This window comes from Sarcophilus harrisii, chromosome 3, assembly GCF_902635505.1.
Source record: "Sarcophilus harrisii chromosome 3, mSarHar1.11, whole genome shotgun sequence".
Lineage (NCBI taxonomy): Eukaryota > Metazoa > Chordata > Mammalia > Dasyuromorphia > Dasyuridae > Sarcophilus > Sarcophilus harrisii.
This window is the reverse complement of record NC_045428.1, coordinates 563,177,150-563,195,138: the sequence shown is the minus strand read 5'-3', so window position 1 is coordinate 563,195,138 and position 17,989 is coordinate 563,177,150. Positions and strand designations below refer to the sequence as shown.

The following is a 17,989-nucleotide window of genomic DNA, read 5'->3' as shown; positions in this document are numbered from 1 at the left end:
TTAAGTATTTACTAAAATGTAAGGCATAGTATCAAGTGCCCAAAACACAACCACTAAATGGAAAATAGTCACTGTCCTCAAGGAAGACATTTTACTCTGGCATTTTGTGTTGCAGCGATCACTGATCTACTAAGACCCACTGAGCTAAGATTTAAAGGTTTTTAGCAACGATTGGGGGCAAAAAAAAAACCCAAACAAATACTACCAGCACCAAATTTGCCTTTTAGACAGTCATTTGCTGACCTTCTGTTCTAAAAAACTTTGTCAGATTTAATAGATATATCAGCTCCTTTAGGCCCCTTTTCTAATCCCCATCTCACAGGTCAGATGGACTACTTCCTTCTCCATGTTCCATCAGTGGATAATCCTGAAAAGCCTAGGAAACTCTAGTTCTTCAATTCATATGCTCCCATCTAGTGTGTTTTCTCATTGATTAGCCTGCTGACATCAATTAGCTTTTATGATAAGAAATTTACTGAGAAAGTATTGCTAAAACAATAGTTATAAAAAATAAAATATTATATAGAATATAAAATATCTCCAGGATGAGGGAGGATGGGCAGACTCTTCCCTTTCATTTTACTGTAGTGGATGCCTGAAAATAGGCTATATTTTCAAGAGCAAAAAGTCCTAAGTGGAGAGTCTCTTCACCACTGGATCCTCTCAGAGACACTAAAATCCTGCTTGATGAACACTCACATAGAGCTGCCTCATACAGTCATATATAAGCCCCCATTCTGTGTGCTCAACTAATATCAGTCAAGTCAGTAGACATCTACTAGCCTTTACAAAAGACAGTTTACTAAAAATGTATAAAACAAAGAAACACGTTATGAAGCGAATCCCCAAACTGAGGATGTTCTCTTTCTCTGCACAATCTCAATCCCTGAGGAAAATGAGGTCAAACATATGGCACAAATGTAGACCATGTGTGGGGTCTGAAGGGCACTTAATAACATCTAGCCATAGAAGTCTTTTTCCCTCATTGAAGAGTACCCACCACATTCGCCTCAGGCAATGATTCATAGGGGATGAGTAGCTTCTTTGGGCAAATGGTATTAGAACACAGATACTGCTGCTACTGAATTCTGAAGGTCTCTACAACTGACTCTAGATGGATCTTTTTGATACCAGATCAAAATCTGGTCAATTCTATCTCCTTATTCATTTATCTGAGATAAGGAGAGAATAAACACAAGAGAAACAAAAGGAATAGAGACACCATGTTTTCATGGGCATGTGGTAGACAGGTGGGAGAATCTAGCTCATTGCTGTCCCATCTCCAGTTCAACAGACTGCCCCCTCCCTCCAAGGAAAAGAGGGCTGAGAGCTGGAGATTGCCCCTTATTATGTCCAGGTAGCTCTGCCTCAGTAATTACATAAAAAAAAATTTCATCACAACACAGTAGGGACTTCTGAGTCATCTTGGCCAAGAAGCGTCCTTGTTGGTCCTTTGTTCTCAAAGAGGATGGGACGTCAAGGAGTGATGCCATGGCATGCAAATGAGTTGGATTTAAATGAAGGAGGGCTGTGCAAAGTCAACAGTCTCACTTTTTCCTGCAGACCCATCTGGATCCGGTGACAAGAAATAGGTTAGGAGGACTGGAGATGGCCCTGGATGCAGTGGGAAACCTTGGATTTTTTTAAGCCAAGGTCTTAAACAGGTCTCAGTTTGACTGAGGCAATAACCAATCAATGATTAAGGCTAAGTACTAAATGAACTGATCAACAGGAAGCAATGAAAGAATATCCATACCTGGTCTGAAGTGGAAGGTAGAGGCTGTCTAACACCTGCCCTGGGGCAATCCCACCCCAGGCTTCCATGTACTTGCCAGGAATTTCAATTGAGCATGCCCGATGGTGGGGAGATAAAAGGAAGGACTATATATGCTATTAGTTGATCCATAGGATTCATTCTGGATAAATTCCTATGTTAACAGACAAGTAGGTAATGGTTAAAAGAACTGGTGATATTCTCAGAGCTAAAGTTTGTGTGATATCATGGAAAGGACCCAAGAGACTGAAGAGACTGATAATATATCTTAGTTTTAGTTCTAACACGGCCACTAATTGATCTTAAACAATTCATTTCATTTCAGTATCTTATACCTCATTAAAAAGAGGCTTTCTATTAGATATCTCAAATATCCCTCCAGATTCTAATATTCTATATTCTAAGGTCCATCTTAACTCTAATGTTCTAAGGTGTCCCTCACCTCTGACATTCTATATCCCATGTTCTAAGGTCCTTTCCTGCTCTGATGCTCATATTCTAAGATTCCTCCCACTTCTGACATTCTATATTCTACAGTCTCCTTCAGAATCTGGTATTCTATACCTTAAGAATTCCTGCTCTGATATTCAATGTTCTAAGGTTCTTTTCTACTCTTAACAGATTATGTCCAGACTCTTAGGAAGTAAAGAGAAATGTATATGCACAAATAAAGATCCTTGTTGCCGCTTCCATCATCACATCCCCATATTTTCATGTAGTCTGTTCCCAAAAGGATGTGTTCCTTTTTCCTGTGGGTATCCCTTGCCTATTTATGCCCTTCAATATGGGCATCACTCCTTGACGTCCCATCCTCTTTGAGAACAAAGGACCCCCCCCCCCCGTGACAGATGATCAAATCTCTGAAGAAGGCCATGGCCCCTGTTGTCAGCGATGTCACCGTGGAGTGGAATTTTCCAGAGAACATTGAAGTCTTAATATCACCTGTCAGTGCCAGCTCCCTCTTCCCTGGAGATCGGTTGATGGGCTACGGCATCGTGTGTAACTCCCTTTACCACCCCAGCTCCAGATCTGTAAGTCTCCAGAAGTATAGATGGGAACTATTAGAACTGGATAATTCCCTTTGACCTGTCTGTACCACTTTTCTTAGTCCTCAGTACAACTGTTTGCATTCAACACAGAGCTGAGGGTGGGGATGTCAGATCAATTCACATCCTTGGATCTGTAGATGCCACAGAAAAAGAAACAGGGACTAGGACCTGGGAATCTTTGCTCTATGCTGCAATCTCGGATAATTCATTTATTTTCTCTGGGTCTGGGTTTCTTGATCTTTTAAAAGATCACTAAGATTCTTCTAGCCCTGACATTTTTGATTCTAAGATTGAAAACCCCCTATCATTGTTGCCTCCCTGCATTTTTCCAAATCAACATTTTGTCTTCAAATATTTAATCATAGAATTTTAGAGTTAGGACCTCAGAAGTCCTTTAGCAAAACCCAGCCTTGAACAAGAAAATATAAAATATAAAAATATATAAAATATTAGTTCAATGGACCCTATTATAACTTTTAAAACATAAATGTCAGAGTAAAATGCCTTCCTTGAAGATCAAAGGATATATGCAAATTTGATTGTCATTGAGCATACTTCCAAATTACTCTCCAAAATGGTTGGATCAGTTCACAACTCCAGTAATAGTGCTTTAGTGTCCCAAATGTCTGACATCCTTTCCAACATTCATCATTCTCCTTTTTAGTCATATTAGCCAATCTGATGGGTAGGAGGGTGGTACCTTAGAGTTGTTTTAAATTGTATCTCTCTAGTCAAAAGTGATTTAGTGTACTTCTTCATACAGATAGCTTTGATTTCTTTATCTGAAAACTGGACCTGTTGGTATCATTTGACCATTTATCAATTAGAGAATGACTTGTATTCTTATAAATTTGACCTAATTCTTGATATATTTGAGAAATGAGGCATTTAACCAGAGAAACTTGCTATAAAGATTGTTTCCTAGCTTTCTTCCTAATTTTGGTTACATTGTTTGAATGTTTGTATATAAAAAAGTTTTTTATTTTAATGTAATCAAATTGCATCGTGTAATGGTCTCTACCTTTTGTTTGGTCATGAACTTTTCCCTTCCCCATAAATCTGACATTATTATTGTATTGTTTACAGTTATTTTAAATGGGCAACAATGTGGCTGCCTTCCCAGGTACAACTTGTACTCTCTTCATCATACCTTTGCTTCTGCCATTTTTTCTGCCTTTCTTTTTCTCTCCTATTGAATCCATCCTTTAAAACCCAACTGAAATTCCATCTCCTCCATGAATGATCCTTTTAGACCTCATGCAGAAATTTGTTTGCAGTTCCTTAATGCTGTGACAAGAATGAAATATTGTATATAACTATGTATACAAGATGGAATGGAGTGGATAGTCTCCTCGGGAAGATCTTTAGTCTTGACTTTGAATTTGGACTTGTAGAATCTTGGAGCTGAAAGGAACTTCAAAGATTATCTAGTTCAACCTATACTTGTCTGAATTCTTTATCTTATATCTACTGATTTGTTCATGCAAAACCTAATTCCACATAAATGAAATGATCTTTTTGCCAATACCCAATTGATAAGTAGCCAAAGCATATGAACAGGTAGTTTTTAGATGAACAAATTAAAGCTGTCAATAGTCAGATGAAAAAAATGCTCTAAATCTTTGTTCCTTAGAGAAATGCAAGTTAAAACAATACTGAGGTAACACCTTCACACCTATCAGATAGGGTAATATAACAGAAAGAGAAAATGATAAAACAGTGGGGAAATGGGAACACTAGTGCATTGTTGGTGGAGTTGTGATCTGCTCCAATCATTCTGGAAAGTAATTTGGAACTATGCCCAAAGAGCAACCAAACTGCATAACCCTTTAATCCAGCTATATTATTACTAGATCTGTGTTCCAAAGAGATCATTAAAAAAGGGAAAAGGACCTACATATACAAAAAATATTTATAGTAGCTCTTTTTGTGGTGACAAAGAATTGGAAATCAAGGGAATGCCCATTAATTGGGGAATGGCTGAACAAATTGTGATATATGAATGTAAGAGAATATTATTGTGCTATAAGAAATGATGAGCAGACAAATTTTTTTTAAAAACCTGGAAAGATTTACATGAACTGATGCTGGATGAAATGAGCTGAACCAGGAAAACATTGTACACAGTAATAACAATACTGTATGGTGATCAACTGTGATTGACTTAGTTCTCAGCAATACAGTGATCAAAAACAATTCCAGAAGACTCATTTAAACTGCTTAACTGGGGTGTTGAATGAGTTAGCTGTCATATTGTTGATGCAGGAACAAAGTTGGCAATGAAGAGTGGTGCTAGACTTGCTCTGCAGTCTAAACTCCCAGAATGAGTTGAAGCCCCAGGACATGACCCACTAGGGGATCAAAAAGCTAATCTAGTCCCTATCTCTTGCAGGATGTAGCAAAACTATTGTAGCCTGATGAGTCTCTCCAATCACTTGCAATTCTTCCTTGATTCTCTCCTAATTCCTGGGCTTTTATTTTGTCTCCTGCTCTTCCCTATATTTAAATTTAGCATTATAGTGCACTACGCTCCCAGAGTTCTGTGTTCTACCATTCCCAGGACAAGGGATCTGCTCCAGAGAGTGGGGACTGCACCCAAGAAGCCCTGGAAATCAGTGCCTCTGAGAAGGGCCAGGATATACCAGCATTCACCAAAGATGCCAACCTGATCCGAGGTCAGTCCTACAGACACATCCTCCCCCTAGTCATCTTGAACCTGAGCAAGAGGGTTGGGCAGGATTGGCCCAAATGCATCATTAGTTTGGGGAAGAGAGTAAGAGGTCTTAAAACTTGAGAATATCTTTGGAAATATACCAGGAAGCACTCAGTAGAAAAATCCTTTTCATCTCTGCAACTACTTGTTCTATTAACTTGTGTGAAATGTTTTCTTTCTCTGGACTGCCCTCTTCTGAGTTAAAGATTGACAGGGGACCCCACTGATCTAAAAATTGACAGGGGACCCCACTGTTTTAAACATTGACAGGGGATCCCACTGATCTAAACACTGACAGATCTGGACTAAATGATCACTGAGGAGCTTTCGAGCTCTAATATTCTATGTCTTTCAGCTCAAACATGACATTCTATCTTTTAGCATTTTTTTTTACTAATCTTTTTTTAATAGCCTTTTATTTACAGGATATATGCATGGGTAACTTTACAGCATTAACAATTGCCAAACCTCTTGTTCCAATTTTTCACCTCTTACCCCCCCCACCTCCTCCCCCAGATGGCAGGATGACCAGTAGATGTTAAGTACATTAAAATATAAATTAGATACACAATAAGTATACATGACCAAAACGTTATTTTGCTGTACAAAAAGAATCAGACTCTGAAATATTGTACAATTAGCTTGTGAAGGAAATAAAAAATGCAGGTGGGCATAAATATAGGGATTGGGAATTCAATGTAATGGTTTTTAGTCATCTCCCAGAGTTCTTTTTCTGGGCATAGCTGGTTCAGTTCATTACTGCTCCATTAGAAATGATTTGGTTGATCTTGTTGCTGAGGATGGCCTGGTCCATCAGAACTGGTCATCATATAGTATTGTTGTTGAAGTATATAATGATCTCCTGGTCCTGCTCATTTCACTCAGCATCAGTTCGTGTAAGTCTCTCCAGGCCTTTCTGAAATCATCCTGTTGGTCATTTCTTACAGAACAGTAATATTCCATAATATTCATATACCACAATTTATTCAGCCATTCTCCAACTGATGGACATCCATTCAGTTTCCAGTTTCTAGCCACTACAAAAAGGGCTGCCACAAACATTCGTGCACATACAGGTCCCTTTCCCTTCTTTATAATCTCTTTGGGATATAATCCCAGTAGTAACACTGCTGGATCAAAGGGTATGCACAGTTTGATAACTTTTTGAGCATAGTTCCAAACTACTCTCCAAAATGGTTGGATTCGTTCACAACTCCACCAACAATGCATCAATGTCCCAGTTTTCCCGCATCCCCTCCAACAATCATCATTATTTTTTCCTGTCATCTTAGCCAATCTGACAGGTGTGTAGTGGTATCTTAGAGTTGTCTTAATTTGCATTTCTCTGATTAATAATGACTTGGAGCATCTTTTCATATGACTAGAAATAGTTTCAATTTCTTCATCTGAGAATTGTCTGTTCATATCCTTTGACCATTTTTCAATTGGAGAATGGCTTGATTTTTTATAAATTAGAGTTAATTCTCTATATATTTTGGAAATGAGGCCTTTATCAGAACCTTTGACTGTAAAAATATTTTCCCAGTTTATTGCTTCCCTTCTAATCTTGTCTGCATTAGTTTTGTTTGTACAAAAACTTTTCAGTTTGGTATAATCGAAATTTTCTATTTTGTGATCAGTAATGATCTCTAGTTCTGCTTTGGTCATAAAGACCTTCCCCTTCCACAGGTCTGAGAGGTAAACTATCCTATGTTCCTCTAATTTATTAATAATTTCATTCTTTATGCCTAGGTCATGAACCCATTTTGACCTTATCTTGGTGTACGGCGTTAAGTATGGATCAATGCCTAGTTCTGCCATATTAGTTTCCAATTTTCCCAGCAATTTTTATCAAACAGTAAGTTCTTATCCCAAAAGCTGGGATCTTTGGGTTTGTCAAAGACTAGGTTGCTATATTTGTTGACTGTTTTATCCCTTGAACCTAATCTATTCCACTGATCAACTAATCTATTCCTTAGCCAATACCAAATAGTTTTGGTAACTGCTGCTCTATAATATAATTTTAGATCTGGTACAGCTAAGCCACCATCATTTGATTTTTTTTTCATTAATTCCCTTGAAATTCTTGACCTTTTGTTTTTCCATATGAACTTTGTTGTTATTTTTTCTAGGTCATTAAAATAGTTTTTTGGGAGTCTGATTGGTATAGCGCTAAATAAATAGATTAGTTTAGGTAATATTGTCATCTTTATTATATTTGCTCGCCCTATCCAAGAGCATTTAATATTTTTCCAATTGGTTAGATCAGACTTAATTTGTGTGAAAAGTGGTCTGTAATTTTGCTCATAAAGTTTCTGATTTTCCCTTGGCAGATAGATTCCTAAATATTTTATATTATCAGTAGTTACTTTAAATGGAATTTCTCTTTGTAACTCTGACTGTTGGATTTTGTTAGTGATATATAAGAATGCTGATGACTTATGTGGGTTTATTTTATAACCAGCAACTTTGCTAAAGTTGTGGATTATTTCTAATAACTTTTTAGCAGAATCTCTGGGGTTCTCTAAGTATACCATCATGTCATCGGCAAAGAGTGATAATTTGGCTTCCTCATTGCCTATTCTTATTCCTTTAATCTCTTTCTCAGCTCTTATTGCTATAGCTAGCGTTTCTAATACAATATTAAATAGTAACGGTGATAGTGGGCAACCTTGTTTCACTCCAGATCTTATTGGGAATGGTTGCAGTTTGTCTCCATTACATATGATGCTTACTGATGGTTTTAAATAGATGCTGCTGATTATTTTAAGGAAAAGTCCATTTATTCCTATACTCTCAAGTGTTTTTAATAGGAATGGATGTTGGATTTTATCAAATGCTTTTTCTGCATCTATTGAGATGATCATATGGTTTTTGTTAATTTGGTTATTAACATGGCCAATTATATTGATAGTTTTCCTAATATTGAACCAGCCCTGCATTCCTGGTATAAATCCTACTTGATCATAGTGTATTATCTTGGAGATGATTTTCTGTAGTCTTTTTGCTAATATCTTATTTAAGATTTTAGCATCAATATTCATTAGGGAGATTGGTCTATAATTTTCTTTCTCTGTTTTCAGCCTACCTGGTTTAGGTATCAGTACCATGTCTGTGTCATAGAAGGAATTTGGTAGGACTCCTTCATTCCCTATTTTATCAAATAATTTATATAGCATTGGGGCCAATTGTTCTTTAAATGTTTGGTAAAATTCACATGTAAATCCATCTGGTCCTGGGGATTTTTTCTTAGGGAGTTGTTTAATTGCCTGTTCTATTTCTTTTTCTGAAATGGGACTATTCAAGCAATTTACTTCCTCCTCTGTTAGTCTGGGAAGTCTATATTTTTGGAGGTAGTCATCCATTTCACTTAGGTTATCAAATTTATTGGCATAAAGTTGAGCAAAATAACTCCTTATTATTTCTCTAATTTCCTCTTCATTGGTGGAAAGTTCTCCCTTTTCATTTTTAAGACTACTAATTTCATTTTCCTCCCTCCTTTTTCTAATCAGATTTACCAAAGGCTTATCTATTTTATTGGCTTTTTCATAGAACCAACTCTTAGTTTTATTAATTAGTTCAATAGTTTTTTTACTTTCAATATTTTTAATTTCTCCTTTTAATTTTAGAATTTCCAATTTAGTATTTGATTGGGGGTTTTTAATTTGGTCTTTTTTTAGTTTTTTTAGTTGCAAGCCCAATTCATTAATCTTTTCTTTCTCTGTTTTATTCAAGTAAGCCTCTAAGGATATAAAATTCCCTCTTATTACCGCTTTGGCTGCATCCCACAAATTTTGGTATGATGTCTCATCATTGTCATTATCTTGAGTGAAATTATTAATTGTATCTATAATTTGCTGCTTCACCCAATCATTCTTTAAGATGAGATTGTTTAGTTTCCAATTACTTTTTGGTCTATTTCCCCCTAACTTTTTGTTGAATGTAGTTTTTATTGCATCATGATCTGAAAAGAAAGCATTTACTATTTCTGCTTTCTTGCATTTAATTTTGAGGTCTTTATGTCCTAATATATGGTCAATTTTTGAATAGGTTCCATGAACTGCTGAGAAGAAAGTATATTCCCTTCTATCTCCATTCAATTTTCTCCAAAGATCCAACATACCTAATTTTTCTAATATTCTATTTACTTCTTTAATTTCTTTCTTATTTGTTTTGTGGTTTGATTTGTCTAATTCTGAGAGTGCAAGGTTGAGATCTCCTACTATTACAGTTTTGTTGTCTATTTCTTCTTGCAACTCTCTTAACTTCTCCTTTAGGAAGTTGAGTGCCATACCACTTGGTGCATATATGTTTAATATTGATATTGCTTCGTTGTTTATGCTACCCTTTAGCAGGATGTAGTTTCCTTCCTTATCTCTTTTAATTAGATCAATTTTTACTTTTGCTTGATCTGAGATAAGGATGGCTACCCCTGCTTTTTTGACTTCACCTGAAGCATAATAGATTTTGCTCCAGCCTTTTACCTTTACTCTATATGTATCCCCCTGCTTTAAATGTGTTTCTTGTAAACAACATATTGTAGGGTTCTGACTTTTGATCCAGTCTGCTATCTGCCTCCTCTTTATGGGGGAGTTCATCCCATTCACATTTACGGTTAGAATTACTAAATCTGTATTTCCTGCCATCCTAATAACCCCAGATTGTGCTTTACTTATTCTTGCCTCCCCCAACCCTCTTTCCCCCTTTTAAACTTATGTACCCCTCTTGTATCACGATACTTATCCTCTTTATAATCCCTCCCTCCCCCCCTTTGAGTCTTTCCCCCTTCCTTCCCTTATTACTCTTTTTCTTTTCCCTTTTCCTCTCCCCCGTTTTTAATGAGGCGAGAGAAAATTCTCTCTAAAACAAATGTCAATTATTTTTTCTTTGAGCCAACTCTGATGAGAGTAAGATTCACACAATGTTCCTCCCCCTCTCTAAATTCCCTCATATATGATAAGTTTCCTTTGCCTCTTATAATAACTGAAGTCATGCTCATTCCCATTTCGGACCTGGTGAGGGTATCCCTATGGTGACCACCATCTTGTTGGATGCTCTATTCTACAGAGCTACCTCAAGCACTAGTGGAACTCATTTTGTAACCAGAGATGACTATAACTTTGGGATGCCATTATAATGTATTGCCTTTTATCAGATCGGCACATTCAACTTAGTTGAAGGGTTTTCACAGCCATTATCCCTTTGAGTTCTCACAACAATACCATGAGGTAGTAGGGCTATGGTTATTATTCCTACATGACAGATGAGTAAACTGAGACTCAGAGAATTAGTGAAATGGTTTGCCCAAGATCACACAGCAACTTAGTCTGCAGTTTATGACTAAAACCCTATTCTTGGGTGTCACCAAATTCCCTCAGTAGCCCTACTATGACACATCTTGATTTCTTGTCAGCAGAATCACCCAGGGAAGCAGCTCTGTGAGATGGGAAATGAAAATCAGTGGACCTCAGGATCTAATATCTTTCAATTATTTTGGCCCATATTTCTACAGTGCTTTGAGATTTAAAAAGAACTTTCTTCATTGTGCCATGAAAAATATGTAGGCAGTATTTTACAAATGGGGGAACTGACGTTTGGATTTGCCTAGGATAAAACTAGCAAAATGTCTCTGAGCCAGGATTCGAATCCAGGTCTCCTGACTTTATAACCAGTATTCTTGCCACCACTGCACCACTAATTTCTCTTGAGGCTCCATTTCTCATGTATAAAATGAGGAGGTGGGATGGAGAGGAGGGGCATTCTAACCTTACTTCTTATAACTTGACTTCAGAACAGACTCAGCCCTCCAGTGTCACCTTCCCCATCCCCTGGGTCTCTAATGCCATCCCACTTCCTCTCTGGGACTAGATCGCTCAATGCACCATCGGGCGTACAGCACCAGTCAGATTCCTGAACTCAAATCATGCCTCAGGATGCCCACCACCAGTGATTCCGCCATCGTGTCAGGAAAGCACCTGCTGCGGAAAACCCAAGGGCAGGACCTGATAGACTACTTCGTCACGGAACCCTGCGTGTGGCAAGCTGAGTCCCAGGTATTGGGGAAACAACTTCCAAAAAACATTACTCATTGAGAAGACAGCATGACACTGAGATTAGAAGCAGTGAGCCCGAATTCAAATCCCATATCTGGCGATCACTGTTCTGTGATTATGAACAAACAAGTCACTCAATCTTGGTTCTCAATGTCCTCATCTGTAAAATGGGGGGATTGACCAAGGACTTCCAAGGTCCCATCCTGCTCTAAATTGATCATCTATAATGGTCCTATAATCAGAAAGGCGCCTTCCACCTCTGAAATTCATATGTCTTTGGGATTCTGTAAGAGGGCCAAAGTACCATGAGCAGTGACAGAGAAAGATGACTTCCAGGGAAGAGGGAGGCAGGGAATAGAGAAAGGCTTTTATGCAGGAAATGGCTCCTGATCTGGGACTTGGAGAAAGAAAGGGAGAGAGATAGAAAGGGCCAGTGGGGAATCCATTTCTGAGGACATGATGAGCAAAGACCCAGAGGGCAGAAACAGCTGGTCATCAGCTAAAGGCAGCATCCCAATCTGACTGGAACAAAAAGCATGTGAGAGGAGAGCAGTGTGGGAGATAAGTCCAAGAGGTCTCATGTCACCTCCCAGACCTGAGTACAGAACTATTAAAGACAACAAGTACTGAGGACATCCTGGGGAGAAACTCTTGAGCTCTCCCTTCTCTATCCCTCATATTTCCTCCTCTCCCTATCTCCCCTTCTTACTCCCCTTCCCAAACTTCTTCTTCATCCCTCAAAATCAGAGTGCTGATTAAATTCTGGGATGGCATCTCTATGGCCAACTTCAGCATGAAAGCATATTTGGTAGCTTTTGTGTCAAGTCCGACACAAAATTGGTAAGTATAGCTACTATTCTGAAAAACTGGATTGAGTGAAGAGCTAAAATGATATTGACAGGGCTGGAACACTGGGCCAAATGGAATAATTTGACATTTCAGAGGAATTAAATGTATGTAATCTTACTCTTTAGATGGAAAAAAAATTTAACTTTCCAAGTAAAAGATAGAGGAAATATTGTAGTCAATTCTTCTTTTAAAAGATTTTGAAGTTTTAGTGGACCAGAATACAATTCAATAGTGTGATTGTGGTAGCCCCCAAAGCTAATGTGATCTTGGAATACATAAAGAGAGATGGAGTTCCTAGGAATGAGGAGATGAGAGTCGGTGCTGGTAAGACTGTTCAGGTATTTGCAAGAATGTGAAAGGTTAAAACCTGGGGGAATGGATGAAACCCCAAAAAGCAGAACTTGGCATAATGGGTAGGAGTGGTGAAGTGGGAATTTCTGCTGGACATCTGTAAGAATTTCTTAACAATTAAGATTATTAGAAAGTAATATGGGCTACCTTGAGAGGCAGTGGGTTTCCCATTCTCAAAGGTCTTCAAGTGGGGGCTGAGAGACCCTTTGTCAGGGATGTCAGAGTGAGGATTGGGGCTCCTTTCTGGCAGGAGCTGGACTGGCAGGACCAATGGGACTCAGCCCTCTCCTTGAGATCCTCCTCTGACAGCCACAGCATCAGCCTTGGGGATCAGGGTGGGAGGCGCAAGGTGGTGGGGAAGAGACTGATGTAGGGGAAGCTGCTGAATGACCTTAAGTAACATGGAGGGTAAACAGGGAAGCCACTGACTTGGGAAAGGGGCTATCCAGAACTGGGTGAGTCCCAGTCAGGAAAAGTGGGCAAGGCCATGGGCCAATGAGTGTGATCAGTGATCCCATGGCCAGACACCCCCCCCCAGTTTGGGGGTATCTGTGATGTTGTTTCTTCCTGGGGTAAACAAGGGGTGTCTAAGAGTTGAGAAGGAGTGTGGGAATGGATCTGGGGAAGGAGGTGATAATTCATGTCAGAGAGTCCTTTGGCATCAATTTTCCCCTACAGAGTCTCACATTCTCCTTCTCCTGCCCCATCACAGCACTCGAGATGTACCACCCCAGAACTCCAGCCACTCAAGATCACGGGGAGTGCTCAGAAGTCCTTGCCACGATCGGGCTGCCTGAACTTATCCCGCTGCTCTGAGGGCCAGTCCCGGGGCCCAGTGAAAGACCAGGACCAATGGGACTCAGCCCTCTCCTTGAGATCCTCCTCCTCTGACAGCCACAGCTTCAGCCTTGGGGATCAGGGTGAGAGGCGCAAGGTGGTGGGGAAGAGACTGACGTAGGGGAAGCTGCTAAATGACCTTAAGTAACATGGCGGGGTAAACAGGGAAGCCACTGACTTGGGAAAGGGGCTATCCAGAACTGGGTGAGTCCCAGTCAGGAAGAGTGAGCAAGGCCATGGGCCAATGAGTGTGATCAGTGATGTCATGACAGATGGAACCAAACACAAACTCACCCTTCCCTTACCCCACCAATGGTTTCAGAAATTCTATGGATGATTAGGTGGCACAGTGGAAAGAATGCCAGGAAAATCCATCACACTAGCTGTGTGACCCTGGACAAGTCATTTCATCTTTTTGCCTCAGTTTCCTAATTTGTAAAGTGAGCTGGAGAAGGAATTGGCAAACCACTCCAGTATATCTGCCAAGAAAACCCAAACGGGGTCACAAAGAGTCAGATATGATTAAAAAAAAAAAAGCCCAAAGCAAAATAAAAAATTGAACCTTTCTCTGTGAATCTTGGACAAGTCACTACTCTTTTCCCTCAGTTTCCTCATCTGTAAAATGAGCTGAAGAAGGAATTGGCAAATCACTCCAGTATATCTGCCCAGAAAACCCAAATAGGATCACAAGAGTGAGACAGGACAAAAAAAGAAAGCAAAACCAAAAAATCAAACTCCTCTGTGAATATGTTTGGTTCCCATCCCAGGAAAGCCCTGGGTTAGCCAGTAACCCCTTTCTTTCGGATTCTATCTATTCCCCATCCATAGCGGCTCTCTTCGAGTCCGAAACAGAGCCAGAGCAAGAATCCCCCTCCAAGGAGGATGCATCATCTCAGGCCATGCAGAAGATGCGTCACAGCTGCTTCCCAACGCCCCGACTTCTCTGCAAGGCTGTGGTCAAAGGCATAAGGAATAGCAAGCCGGTGCAGTGGGAGGTTGCCTTTGATCTGAGAGACCTGGAGAAGGACCTGCTGATTCATGATAACCCCGACAGCGAACGTGACACTGACCTTTGGAAAAGGACCTTCCACCATTTGGCAGCCAGGTCTATCATCAGAGACTTTGAGCAGTTGGCTGAGATGGAGAATGATATTGAACCAGGTAAGCATGGCCACTCTACCCATTGTTTCCCTTCCTCACCTAAGTTGCCTTTTACTCCACCGCCTTCCTCCAGGAAGTCCACCACCCTTCAAGGCACCATCTCCAACTTCCCTCACCCATCCCTTCTTCCCACAACTCCTCATCCTCTACTATCCTTCATTATAATGGGTGTATCAGTCAAAGAACACCAATCAGGGAGAGCAGATGGAACCAAACAATAAGAAAGAGCTCCTCTATTTTGTCCCTCATTCCATACCCCTTCCCATTCATACTTCCTCCTATGTCATTTTCCCTTCCCTTCTTCTGATCTCTTTTCCCCTGTGGTGCTGGCACAATGGAAAGAAGCATTAAAGGATCTGAGTTCAAATCTTAACTTTGGCACTTATTTAATATGACATTCATTCATTTGACTTCCCTGAGACACAATTTTAATCAATTGACTAATCAATCAATATACATTTAAGTGCCTACTATGTACGGGGAACTGTACCAGAGGTTACAAAAAGAAGCTGCTGGCAGAGAGTTTATAATCTAACAGGGGAGAGAACATACAAACAAATTTGTACAAAGCAGACTATATGAAGTACAAATTGGAAATAATTACTAGAGGGAAGGCACTGGAATTAAGAAGTGCTGGGGGAGGCTTCCTGTAGAAAATAGTCAAAATGAAGTATCCCAAACATGGGGACAGCCAGAGAAAAAGCCCAGAGCAGAGATAGGAATGTCTTGGTCTTGGAATAGCCAGGAGGCAAATGTCCCTAGTTTGAAGAGGAAATAAGAAAGTAAGATATAAGAAGACTGGAGAGGTAGGAGGGGACTGAGTTAGGAAGGGCTTTGAATGCCAAACAGCATTTGTAGTTGATCCTGGAGGTAATAGGAGAGCCAGTAGAGTTTATTGAATGGGGGAGTGAATGATGAGACCTTTACTTTAGGAAAATTACTTTAGTGGTTGAATGGAAGGTGAGTTAAAGTGGAATAACCCAGGTATAAGTGATGAGGGTCTTTGCTAGAGTTGGGGCAAGGGCAGCGGAGAGAAGGAATGTAAATTTGGAAGATGGTGCAAAGATGAAATCAACAGGCCTTGGCAACAGCTTGGGGCTGGGGGAGAGGAGTTGGTGAGAGATGGCAAGGAATCCAGGGCGGCATTCAGGTTATGAGACGGAAAGCCTGGGGGCTTGGTATTGCCCTCTAGACTAATAGGGAAGGTGGGAGAAAGGGAGAGTTTAGAGGGAGAGATAAGGAGTTCTGTTTAGGACATAGCAAGTTTAAGATATCTACTGAATATCCAGTTCCAAATGTCTGCAAGGTAGTTGGAAATGTGAAATTGGAGGTCAAAGGAGAGCAAGAGAGGTGGATTTGAGAATCATCAGCGTAGAAATGGTCTTTAAATCTACGGGAGCTGAAGAGATATGGAGAGAAGATGGTCCAGGATAGAGCCCTGAGGGACACCTGTGGCTAGAGAGCGTGAGCTGAATGAGGACTCAGCAAAGGAGACAGAGAAGGAGAGGTCGGAGAGGTAGGAGAACCAGGAGAGAGGCTATCCTGAAAACCAAGAGATGAGAGTATCAAAGAGGAAAGAGTGGAATTTAGCTATAAAGAGAAGAGCTATAGGAAGACAGAGGGGGTGGAGGATCAAGTGAGGATTTTCTCTGCATAGGAAAAACAGGAACATGTTTGTGGGCAGTAGGAAATGAGTCAGCATAAACAGATCAAAAATAATTAGAAGAGTGGGGATGACAGAGGGGCAATGGGTTGGAGGAGATGGAATGGAGCAGGATCACTTGAATAAATAACCTTGGAAAGGAGGAAGGCCGCTTCATCACATGAGACAAAAGGGGAAAGCAGCAAGAAGCATTTAGAAATGGGGAAATGAGAGAAGAGGGCATGGAGAATGGTCTCAACTTCTTCCTATAAATATAAGGCAAGGTTCTCAACTAAGACAGTGGGAGGAGGGGAGCTATCAGAGGTTTGAGGAAGGATGAAAAGGTTTGGAAGAAGGTGTAGAGACTGGAATAGTGAGTTGATGAGGGAGATATAAAGCAGCTAGATGGTGAAGTAGATAAAGCACCAGGCCTGGAGTGGAGGTGACTTCAAATCCAGTCCCAAACACTTACTAGCTTTGTGACCCTGAACAAATCACTTTACCCCTCAGTTTCCTCATCTATAAAATGAGTTGGAGGAGGAAATGGCAAACCTCTGTTGGCTTTGCCAAGATATGATTGAAATGGCTAATCAACAACAACAAGGGAAATATAGTAGGATTGACTAATATCACTGAGAGCCCAGTTGAGGTTGTGTAATATAAATTTGTAGTGGATCCAGTCAGAACAGTTATGTCATTTTCTCCACCTTCATTTAGTAGCCCAAGTATAGGCAACAAATGGCAGGAGAGATCTGAGGCTGAAGTTTGGCTGGACCCAATCAATGACATATGATAAAGAGCCTAGGAATTCAAGAGACAGGGAGAGAGTGTCCCAGTTGAATTGATTCACCAAGGACCAAGATGGGGAAGAAGAGAAAAAAGTAGTTAGTACAGGGAAGATGGTCTGGGAAGGAATTGAGGAGATCAAGAGATTGGAGGTGGATCAAAGCAAATGAAGAGTAGGATTTTGTAAGGGAAGACAGAGGGAATGATAAAAAGCCAACAGAATTTGATCAGATGAGGGATTTCAGAATTTTTGAACATGGAAGTGGAACATTTATGGGTGATGACAAGATCTAGGGCAAGGGTGAAAAACCTTTTTTTTCTGCCAAGGACATTTGGATATTTATAACATTGTTCTTGGGACTACAAAATGATCGACTTATAGAACTCAAGTTGAGGGAGGTTGTTGCACCTAATTTTCATCTCATTGCCACATACAGTTGCCTTAGCAAATGATTTTGTGAGCCATATAAGGCCCATGAGCCAGATATCCCTCCACACTCTTTGATCTAGGGTATGGACATCCTTGTGTGTGGCTGAGGGGGCGTGGAGGAGTAGCTCTTAGGAAGTGAGTAGGCTGAGGGAACTGAGTGGTTAGGATATTAGAGCAAGAGTGGAAGTCCCCAAATATGAAAGCAGGAAAATATTTACAATCCAGGTATTAAAATTGTTGAAAAAAAAAGCTACCAGAATTTTGATTAGGAGAAAGATAGATGAGTAACATGAACTTCAAGTGAAGAGTGATGGAGAAAGGGGGAAAACATGGAAGTGGTCATG

General features: G+C 40.0%; 1 protein-coding gene across 5 annotated transcripts in view; it reads left to right on the top strand.

The window, feature by feature from the left end:
* Window positions 1-17,989, top strand: part of VWA5B1 (von Willebrand factor A domain containing 5B1) — a 112,318-nt gene that overhangs the window by 68,508 nt on the left and 25,821 nt on the right. For all 5 annotated transcript variants that reach the window (XM_031962722.1, XM_031962721.1, XM_031962717.1 and 2 more), the window contains exons 12-16: window positions 2,623-2,805; window positions 5,336-5,498; window positions 11,405-11,589; window positions 13,502-13,709; window positions 14,455-14,787. In XM_031962722.1, coding sequence (XP_031818582.1) covers window positions 2,623-2,805; window positions 5,336-5,498; window positions 11,405-11,589; window positions 13,502-13,709; window positions 14,455-14,787 — 1,072 coding nt within the window. The remainder of the gene's footprint in view (window positions 1-2,622; window positions 2,806-5,335; window positions 5,499-11,404; window positions 11,590-13,501; window positions 13,710-14,454; window positions 14,788-17,989) is intronic.